Below are 11,661 nucleotides of genomic sequence, written 5' to 3' on the forward strand. Positions count from 1 at the left end.
CTGGCGGCTCGCGCTGTCCCGCCCTGCCAGCAGTATGCAAATTAGCCGCCATCTTTGTTGGTGGTTAATTTGCATATCTTGCTGATTAGCCAAAGGGAGGCGTAGCGAAGGTACGGTCAATTACCATGTTTGGCTATTATTAGATAGGATGTTTGATTAAACAAGACCTACAGAAAAACTCAAATGCTGAGTTTATCAACTAATAGTATCCTGGTATATTTTTGTGTAAACTTCTGCACAAAAATGTAGGCTGGCTTATATTAACTGGTATGTTAATGCAATCACTGTCTGCCAAGAAATAGTGATATACATCATGGACCAAGTCAGAGCTAAAATATATCCAATACTTTTCAAATCTTGCTACTGTCTCAAGTGAGCAAGAATAATATGTAGGGTCTCCATGCCTCAGTAAGCAAGAATAACATGCAGTCTTCTCTGCCTTTCTTCCAAAATAATTCAGTCCAAAATAATTCAGTCCAAAATCAATAGATGGACTAAACAAGGCAAGTATGTGTGGACAGGAGTGGAGGCAGTAGCATTTGCCCAGTAGGAACTCAAGCACCCTGAATAGGGAAGAGTATAAGGGAAAGGGGAAGCGTTTGATCCAATAAGTAAATATATTAAACACAACTTGGGCAATTTTTCTCACTGACAATGAAGGAAGTCAGAAATAAAGGGAGAAAACTAGAATTAACCTGTGGCATTGGATTAAAACTGGAGGTATTTAGTTTGTGCGCGCGCGCGCACACACACACACACACAAACACCACATAGTTCCTAGCTCTGTTCCGTGAGAGGGTGTCCAGGAGTAGCAAACCCTTATAGCAGTAAGTATACTACCAGATCTTGGTTTCTAAATATCACTGTCCACTAAAAGGACCCAGGTACTTTGAGAAACAGCAAATTCCAAGGTTAAAGAAGGGAACGTATGAAACTGGAATTCCATGTGCCAGAAAGGAAGGGCTCAAAGAATAATGAGGGGAGGGGCATGTCTAAAGTATTCAGAAGCCAGATTGAAGGGACTCCCAAACCTGAGACAATTTGAGTCTTATCTCATAACTGGTAATCACAGTAACAAAATATAGCCCACTCAATAAAAAGCAATCCATGAGTTCATATTGATGATATAAATTAATGAAAAGAGAAAGCTTTTCCTTATATTATAATGCCAACTAATAAATGTAGAAGGAATGATAAAATAAAAAAATCACCACTTAGCAACGATTAATCATAGTAATGATTCAAGCAGGAATTATCAATGGGTGTTAAAACTATGGGTAAAAGTTTGATGAGGAACAAGACGTTTACATAGTATTTACAAAATACTTATTATAAAGGAAAAAAGAACAACTTTACAGTGAAGAAATATGGTAGATATCACCTTCACCAAGTGAGAGTCAGTAATGCAATGAACTGAAATTGTGTACCACTTGATATGATGCACTGGGAAAAAAGTAACATTACTTTGATATCCCTGCCAAAGATTGTATTCTGATTATGTTTAAAAACATGCACATTTTAAAAGATATTTGTTCACATTTACAAATAAGAGTTCCATAAAACATTAAAACTGTTTTGAATTTAAATATAGTAGTCCCCCTTACCTGTGGGGGATAAGTTCCAAGACCCCCAGTAGATGCCTGTAGATGCCTGAAACTGGGGTATTACTGAATCCTATATGTACTATGTTCTTTACATACATAACTATGATAAAGTTTAACTTATAAATTAGGCACAGTAAGCAAGTGTTATTAAAACAATTAATAAAAATAGAACATTATAACAACACTAGAGGCCCGGTGCACAAAAATTTGTGCACTGGGGGGGGGGGGGTCCCCCAGCCCGGCCTGGGCCCCCCCGACCCCTCGGGGGATGACCACCTGCTGGCTTAGGCCTGCTCCCCCGGGAATTGGGCCTAAGATGGCAATCAGACATCCCTCTGGCAGCCCGGCAGCCCTTGGGGGATGTCCACTTGCCAGCGGGGAGCAGACCTAAGCTGCAGTCGGACATCCTTAGCGCTGCTGAGGAGGCAGGAGAGGCTCCCACCACCACCGCTGTACTGGCAGCCATCAGCCTAGCTTGTGGCTGAGCAGAGCTCCCCCATGTGGGAGCAAAAAACTGACCAGAGGGCAGCTCCTACATTAAGCGTCTGCCCCCTGGTGGTCAGTGTGTGTCATAGTGACCAGTCATTCCCAGTTTTTCTGCTGTTAGGGTCAGTCTGCATATTACCCTTTTACTATATAGGATAGAGGCCTGGTGCACAGGTGGGGGCTGGCTGGTTTGCCCTGAAGGGTGTCCCGCTTGGGTGCCTGGCCAGCCTGGGTGAGGGTCTGATGGGTGTTTGCAGCTGGTCACACCCCCTTCAGGGTGGGGGTCCCCACTGGGGTGCCTGGCCAGCCTGGATGAGGGGCTGATGGCTGTTTTCAGGCTGGCCACAACCCCTTTAGGATGGGGGTCCCCAGTGGGGTGCCTGGCCAGTCCGGGTGAGGGGCTGAGGGCCGTTTTCAGGCTGGCCGGCGACTGAAGCTCCCAGCCTCTCCTTTTTTTCTTTTCTTTTTTTTAATTCTGGGATTTATTTACCTTCTATAATTGAAACTTTGTTGCTTTTGGAGCTCAGAGCCAGGCCGCAGCAGGCGGGGAACCTTGGCTTCCTCCATCACTGGAGCAAGCAAGCCTCCTGCTTGCTTCAGCTGCGTGGCTGCTGGCCGCCATCTTGGTTGGGTTAATTTGCATATCACGCTGATTAGCCAATGAGAGGCGTAGCGAAGGTACGGTCAATTACCATGTTTGTCTATTATTAGATAGGATACTGTAATAAAAGTTGTGTGACTGTGGTCACTTGTTTCAGAGGATCCCTTGCTCAAGTCTCCTAATAAGCTCCATACTTTCTGGTACAACATGTTGCCAACAAGTGGAACACATTTTCTGTTCATGTCTTCACACACTGTGTCTGTAACTTCCACTGTCTAAGGTGTGAGAGTAAAACTAGCATGAATTTCTTTTTTCAATTTTAGTATCATCATGATACTAAGAATAGTGTGCAATTTAAAGTTTATTAATTATTTACTTCTGGAGATTCCCATTTACTACTTTCAGATTTCTGTTGACCATCAGTAACTGAAACCATGGAAAGTAAAACTGCAGATAAGAGAGATGGGACTACTGTACATAATGTTTGAGGAGCACTATTATATAGTAAGAAAGTAGAACAAAGCACATTAGAAAAGGCCAAAATTATTTAAGATTTTAAAACCAAAGGAGTGAAGTATACACTTGGCTTTAAAACCAAGGAATAACAAGAACAACAAATAAATCTTTTAGGGGGTTTCCTAAGCTTACCTTAAATTTATACTTTGTACTACGTCTGAGATTTTTCACTGTGTAAGTAAGATCTTCTCCATCATATTTAGGCTTAAAACCATATCCCTGGAAAGGGGAAAAAACAAATCTTCATTAGATGTCTAACAGCAGAAATATGGGGAATAATGATTATGTGAAAAGACCCAGGTTTTCTTTATCTTCACCTATGTGCTATGTGATCAATGCTGTTTAGTGTAATTCTCACATTGATGTTTCTAACTTGAGTGGACAGATCCAGAAATGCTACTAACAAATGTAGAAGGATGAAGGAGAACACTTATTCTCAGTAAAAAGAGTATCCAAGAGAAGATTTTTGTGTTGAGGGAAGAGTGAGAGGCAATGGTAATTTGACTATCAGTAACTTTATCTCTAGAACAGAAATTTCCCAGACAGATGTTCTAAGAGCTAAACACAACTATAACTAATGTATTTAAGTTGCCCTGAACACATAGTTGTGTTTAGATGAATAAATGACGGTTGGTTGTCCTGGCAGGTAGGAATGTCACTTAGGTTTGGGATTGCTATTTATAGCCCCAGTGACAATGCTTCATTAATTTTCCAATGCTATTTTTAATGTTTTAAAATTTGAGCTATAATACATGTACCAAAAAATTCCCATTTTAAAGTATGAAATTCAATGGTTTATAGTATATTCACAAGGTTGTGAGTCACTCAATACCTCACTTATAACCACCACTTAATACCTAATTCCAGAATAGAGCCTGTACTTGATTTTTTGGTTAGTAGTCACTTCCCCTCTTTTCTCAACTACTAATATACTTTCTGTCTTTACAGATTTGCCTATATCCATCAAATTAAATAACATAATATGAGATCTTTTGTGACAGAATTCTTTGACTTAGTACAATGTTTTCAAGATTCACTTATGTTGTGGCATGTGTCAGTACTTCATTCCTTTATATGGCCGAATGATATTCCATTGTATAGCTATATCACATTTTGTTTATCCATTCAGCAGTTGATGGACATTTGGGTTGTTTCTACTTTTTGACTATTATGAATGATGCTGCTATGAAAATTCATGTAGAAATTTTTGTACGAACATGTGTTTTCAATTCTCCTGGATATATACCTAGGAGTAAACCAATGCTATTTTTTATTCATATTGTTTCAAAGTACCTCTAAAAAGCTATGGAACTATATAGAACTAATACAGGACAGCCTAACTTTTATTCAGCTTGATTCCAGTTCACAGAAAATGAGCCAGTAGTAACTAGATTTAGGTTGTACTATAGAATCTCATATGAGGTTCTTTAAGTCCCCCATGGCACTTGGGAAAGCAGTGTATAAACATAGTTGGAGAAGGCAGACATCGTATTTCCTTATCTTTTAGAGTTGCTTAGTTTAGAAGGCTGGGTGATTTTCCCCTCTCTTTATTTCCCCCAAAACATATATATTTGACATACTCTTGATGTTATTCCCAGGCACAAACATACATACAAAAACAAAAAACAAAACTCATTCCTACACATCAAGAAAAATAAAGACTGAGTTCTCCTTCACTCCCAATACCTCCAAAATATAACCAACGAAGGATTCAAAAGATTTGGGGAAGGATCTAACTATTGTGGCAATATGTACAGTATTAGGATTAATACCACACTGAAATGTTTTAAATATCCCATTTAAAATACATATTCATACTCACTGAAGTTTCATCCTCCATCTCTAAAATGTAAGAAATTCCTTCATCTGATGGTGTTCCTGAGGGTTTACGCCATAGTAAGGATAACCAAGTAACACCAGCCTTAGTTAATATAGGACTTGCTGGCATAGAAGGGGCACAGCCTGAGGTGTAATATAAAACTTCTTCACTAAAACCACTGTTGAAACAAATGAAATTTGTTTAAGAAGAAATGAGAAAAAGTTATTTTTATAAAGAATTAACTTTTGATAAATGACATTTCTGATAACTAATTATAACTTAAATAATATATCTTGAATTTGATATCTTTACAGTAACCAAGTCAAACACCTAAAAATAAATTAGCATTCTTTTAAAACTGCAGTTTATGCAACTAACACATTATCTTATAGCTTTTAATACAACTATAGCAATAAAATGATAACAAAGCAGAATTTTAGCAGATAATTTGGACTGTAAATAATTTACACAAATAAAGTTGACTGGATAAGCTAAAATATCTACATTAAAGTGTATTTTACCTTGTGCCATACTCATTTTTGGCTGATAGTCTAAATTTGCATCCCATTGCTGGTGATAGTTTAGTAATTTTAAATTGCTTCTGTGAGCCCATGTAACACTGACAAAATTCTCCATTTCCTTTTCCCTAAAAGAAATGGTTAATTATTACATGTCAGGTACATTATTGTAAAAAGATAAATCCACATCAATTCCTACTTGATAGTAACATATTAACTATCATACATTTTTTGTTGTTGTTTTTGTTGTTAATCCTTACCCGAGGACATTTTCCCACTGATTTTTAGAGAGAGTGGAAGGAGGGGGAGAGGCAGAGAAACAATGATGCGAGAGAGACACATCAATAGGTTGTCTCCCGCCTGCGCCCTGATCAGGGCCGGGGATTGAGCCTGCAACTGAGGTACATGCCCTTGATTGGAATTGGATCCTTGACCCTTCAGTCTAAGGGCCAACGTTCTATCTACTGAGCCAAACTGGCAAGGCCAAAAGTCATCTTAATTACACGCATGTCACGGATCTCAAGAGAATGATGAGATTACATAGATCTTTTATATGATAGTTACTCTTTGTTAAATGCAGAATTCAAAAATTGGAGAATAGGTATCTTTGTATAACTTCTTGAACTAAGTGCCTGTTTTAGCTGATACTAAACCTCTGGCTTTAATAAAAGAAACTCTTTCCAGGTATGGAACCCATAATCTCAAGGGGGGGGATTGGCAGTGGTGGCAATGGTCATCTTTGATATGCACCACTGGTGGTGTTCCTCAGCTTATGAAAAGTTCTATGCAGAGTTTTAAGAAAATATCCATATACATCTCCAGACCTCCACCTAGATAGCTACTAAGCTTTTTTACAATAAAGATTTTGGAGCTGCTACTGCTTAGATTTAACAATGAAAGAGTACAAGCAGAAAAGAAAAAGGAGTATAAGGGAAAGAGAAAAGTCTGCAGGTCAGGACAACTAAAGAGTTTTAGAAATTTAGGGTGCTACATAAAAAGGACTAGGTTCTCATTCTCCAACCATTTTTGCTTATTTTGTCAATAGAGGTAAAGGATGGTTAGAGTAACTTCTGCTTCAAAGAAAACCTTTAGTCTTTGTCAGTCTGCTTTACTGAACTCTTGTTAGTTTTAATAGCATTTATAGTTAATTCTACTGAGTTGTCTAAATAGAAAATCATATCATCTCTAAATAATGATAATTTTGCTCCCCAGGCTAGCCATCATGGCTATACTTCTTGTGTTGTTCCAAATCATACTGCATTAACTATAACTTCCTGAATAATGTTAAATAAAGGTGAGGATAACTGGCAACTTTCACTTGTTTCTGCTGTAACCAGAATGTTTTCATTGTTTAGTGATGGTATTTTACTTAATACAAAAATAACTATCAAATAAGGAATTACCTTTCAAGTCCTAATTTGTTTTGAATTTTAACTGAAATGGGTGCTAAATTTTTATCAAATACCTTTTCATAATTTGTCAAGATGCTATAGTTTTTCTTCTAAATTACTATCATATAGTAATAGGTTTCCTAATTTTGAATTCTCTTAGAACTTTTGGAATAAAACCCACTTGATTGGTCCTCATTACTGCTGAATTTCCAAATTACCAAAGGAATTTCTTCTACTCTCTTTAGTCCTTCCTATTTTAGCTGTTGTGTAAGCAGCAGGGTATGAGAAAACATGATAAATGATAGTAAAACAGAGTACTAAACAATAAAGCCCAGTAATCTTGCTGTGGTAGGCTGAATAATGGCCCCCAAGATATCCAGGTCCTAATACTACCTGGGACCTGTGAATGTTACCTTATATGGCAACAGGGACTGTACAAATGTGATTAAATTAAGGCTCTTGAGATGGAGAGATTATCCTGGTTATCTGGATAAGCCCTAAATGGAATTACAAGTATCCTTTTTAGAGGGAGGCAGAGAAGGACTTGAAGACAGAAGAGGTAAAAGGCAATGTGATAATGGGAGCAGGAGGAGAAAAGGCATTTAATGTGGTCATTAACCAAGTAATGAGGAGAACTCCAAAAGCTGGAAAAGGCTAAGCAATAGATTATTCTCCTCTAGAGTTTCTGGAGGAAGAATGGCCATTGTGATACCTTGTTTTTGGCTCAATGAAACCCATTTTAAATTTCTGGTTTCCATGCCCTGGCCAGGTGTTCGGAGTGTCATCCTGTATGCCAAAAGGTTATGGGTTCAATCCCTGGTCAATGGATGTTTCTCCACCCCCAACAACAATCAATAAACATATCCTCAGTAGAGGATAAAAACAAACAAACAAAATTTCTAGCTTCCAGAACTATAAGAGAATAAATGTGTATTGTTTTAAACCACCAGGTTTGTGGTAATTTGTAAAAACAGGCATAAACAATGACTATTAGCCTTTAAAGCTAATGTAAAAAAGTAATTATTTTTAATCAAGGTAATTACCCAAGTAACAGCTTAATGGTGGTTTAGTTAAAAACAAAACAAACAAAACGAAACAAAACAAAACATAGGGAGGTCCAGTCAGTAATATTTTCTAAGAATACTGTCAGTTCGCTCATGTTCCACATGAAACCATTCACATTGTTTTTAAAAGAGGAAAAACTTAACTATTAAACAAAAGTTATTTCTGCCTGAGGATATGCACATAATTTTAGCCTAATTTAAAGATTCAATTTACTTACCTCATCCCATTCTAAAATAAAGCTTTGGATTTTAGAACCATTGTCACTAGGTGTCTAAAACAAACAAAATGAGTACAAATTAGTACTTTTGTAAAAGATTCTGTGATGATCTAATCTAAGGAATCTATACTGTTACAGATGTTCTCTGTGACTTGGCCCTAGAAAAATTTGCACAAAAATATATGTATTGCATACCCCATAATCCTCTTAAATGCAAGGAAAGAACAAATCAAGAGGTTATTCAAGTTTTTCTGAATATTAAAATACCTTTTTAAGCAAGATCTTAACTTTTATAATCCTTTTTAAAAAATCCCTTTGCCTTTTATTAGCTTTAAGCTCCTAGAGCTGAGTTTTTATTAAAACTCACCTTACAATCTAAAAGTAATCCTATATAATAAAAGGCTAATATGCAAACTGACCTGAATGGTGGAACGACCAGTTGCTATGATGTGCACTGACTAGGGGGCAGACGCTCAACGCAAGAGCTGCCCCCCTGGTGGTCAGTGTGTTCCCACAGGGGGAACGCCGCTCAGCCAGAAGCTGGGCTCATGGCTGGCGATGCAGCGGCGGTGGAGGGAGCCTCTCCCATCTCTGCGGACATCCCCGAGACCTCCCGGACTACGAGGGGGTGCAGGCCAGGCGAAGGGACCCCCCCGCCCAAGTGCACAAATTTCATGCACCTGGCCTCTAGTATTGTATAATACAGTGGTCGCCAACCTTTCGGATCTCATGGACCACTAGTGGTCTGTGGACCACCGGTTGGCGACTGCTGGTATAATACACCAAAGATAAAAGTAGGGTGCTGAAAGGAACTCCAAGAGGGCATACTCTCTGGATCTCTGCTTCTAAACTCAATGTGCTACTTACCTAGGACTACTAATTCATCAATCTGTTAATCTTCCATCTCCCTTGGCATTTTATTTCAGTATTTAATCACTCAAGATTTTCAACCTTATTTCTACCTGAATTTTCTTTCTATAATTTCAACCTATTTCCTTTTTAGTACTCACTTTGATTCACAACAAATGATCATTACAGTCCTTAAATGAAATTTCATCTATTTGAACACAACTGACTCTAAGACTCTTATCAAAGTTAAATAATCTACAGATGATGTAGCATATAATTGTACACTTGAAACCTATATAATTTCATTAAACAATGTCACCCCAATAAATTTAATAAAAAATAAAGCAAAAGAAAATTTTCCAAGGGGAAAACATTCTTAGTTTTTTTAACTGTTTCTCCAGTGAATGTCTATAATTTTCTGGACTCTATCCAGTTTTTATATAATACTGCCAACTACGATGTAAGACAGCAATCAAGGACTGTCGAGTTTTAACTGAATTTTTATAACACGAAGTTCCAAGTTATTTGTTAAATGCTAACACAGATCTTACATTTAAAAATTTTTTTAAATTGTAATTTTTAACTAGTTAGCATGACTAAAATTTTCTATTAAGTTATAGGAATAGCTTACTGACTAGCACAGCAGTGGCAGTTAAGTGACTGTATGGAGAAAGGGTAGAGGAAGAATCCTTGGGAAATGCCAGCTCTTACGTAGCAGGAGAGCGAATCCAAAGGTAGGTAAGGTTGCAAGTCTCAGCAGGAAGTGAGTGGTATAAAAATACATTTCTCTATAGTAAATGACTCCAGATTGTTCTAGTCTAATTGTTAAGGTCTCACATTTACTTATTTTTTTCTACTTCTTTGTGAGGCTATGAAAATGTCCACCATGAATGACCTGTGACCTATCCTCCAGCTTTTCTCTGAGTTATCCAACTGTATGAAAGAAGAAAGGAGGCTGCGAAGAGCCCAAATAAGTTATCCTAGATCACATTCACTAAGAGTGGAGTGGAACTGAATTTGTTCTACCTGACACAATATAGTGTTCCTACCCAGAAATATTCCAGCAATAACAACAGAGTTAACAACCAACTTCAGTCAACTTTTTATCATCACCATGCACTAGCAATTTTAAGTAATGTCAGTTAATAAAGTACTTCTCTCAACTGCTACTGCATGTCACTGTTCTCATTCCATGTTAACCCTCACAGTTATGCTTTTAGATTAAATGAGGCAGTAGAGTCAAAAGATTTGATATTTAAGTCACTAATCTAGTTTTCCTCAAATTTAAAATGAAAAAACAATAGTTATTGTGCTTATTATGTTCCAGGCATTATGCTACAAGCTATACAGATATTATCTGATAATCTTCCCAACAACTCTGTGGTACAGTTATGCACTGCTCAACAATGGGGATATGTTCTGAGAAATGCATTGTTAGGTGATTTCGTCACTGTGCGAACATCTTAGAGTGTGCTTACACAAATCTAAATAAATGTAAATGGTATAGCCCAGTGATGGTGAACCTTTTGAGCTCGGCGTGTCAGCATTTTGAAAAACCCTAACTTAACTCTGGTGCTGTGTCACATATAGAAATTTTTTGATATTTGCAACCATAGTAAAACAAAGACTTATATTTTTGATATTTATTTTATATATTTAAATGCCATTTAACAAAGAAAAATCAACCAAAAAAATGAGTTCGCGTGTCACCTCTGACACGCGTGTCATAGGTTCGCCATCACTGGTATAGCCTATGACATACTTAGGTTATATGGTACAGCCTATTGCTCCTAGGCGATCAGCCTGTACAGCATGTTACTGTATAAAACTATTGGTGATTAAATGAAGCACAAGACAAAATGATGCAATCAAGAGACACTGTAAACATGAGCTGTATTAGGCTGCTGGTAGAATAACAGGGCATACTGTTGTATAGCAAACTTTTCTTTTTAATAAGTAGAAAGAGTACACTCTAGAATAACAATAAAAAGCATAGTAAATACCTAAATCAGTAACACAGTCACTTATTATCATTATCAAGTATTATGTACTGTACAGTGCAATAGGTTTGTTTACACCAAGAACACTACAAACACGTGAGTGATGCATTGTGCTACAACCTCATGATAGCTAAGGCTTCACTAGGAGATAATAATTTTTCAGCTCCATTACCATATTATTGGGACCACTGCCATACATGCAGTCTGTCATTGACCAAAATATCATTAGGTGGCTCATAACTGCATACAACACTATTACCAATAACAATAATACCTATCTCTTTCCCCAATCATGCTGATTACTGTATGTGTGTATACTGGGCCATTTCTAGAAGTGTGCAAGCTGGGTAATCTGTGTGGGCAACTAAGAGATAGCAGCACTGTTTACTTCTTGTATAGGCCTCTTGAGATATTGTTAAAGACAGAAATTTCAAATTTCAATTGTGACTATCATCAATATAGAGTACGCTAAAGAAATCCCAACCTGCCGTAACCGGTTTGGCTCATTGGATAGAGTGTCGGCCTGCGGACTGAAGGGTCCCAGGTTCGATTCCGGTCAAGGGCATGTACCTGGGTTGCAGGCACATCACCAGTA

The 11,661-nt window shown here is 37.6% G+C and overlaps 1 protein-coding gene across 3 annotated transcripts in view; it reads right to left on the reverse strand.

Moving 5' to 3' along the window:
- FNDC3A (fibronectin type III domain containing 3A) overlaps positions 1 to 11,661 on the reverse strand; it is a 227,235-nt gene that overhangs the window by 30,002 nt on the left and 185,572 nt on the right. For all 3 annotated transcript variants that reach the window (XM_005863209.2, XM_005863208.2, XM_005863210.2), the window contains 4 exons: positions 8,218 to 8,271; positions 5,548 to 5,672; positions 5,030 to 5,204; positions 3,340 to 3,426 (listed from right to left, as the gene is read on the reverse strand). In XM_005863209.2, coding sequence (XP_005863271.1) covers positions 3,340 to 3,426; positions 5,030 to 5,204; positions 5,548 to 5,672; positions 8,218 to 8,271 — 441 coding nt within the window. The remainder of the gene's footprint in view (positions 1 to 3,339; positions 3,427 to 5,029; positions 5,205 to 5,547; positions 5,673 to 8,217; positions 8,272 to 11,661) is intronic.

This window comes from Myotis brandtii, unplaced genomic scaffold, assembly GCF_000412655.1.
Source record: "Myotis brandtii unplaced genomic scaffold, ASM41265v1 scaffold174, whole genome shotgun sequence".
Taxonomy (NCBI): Eukaryota; Metazoa; Chordata; class Mammalia; order Chiroptera; family Vespertilionidae; genus Myotis; species Myotis brandtii.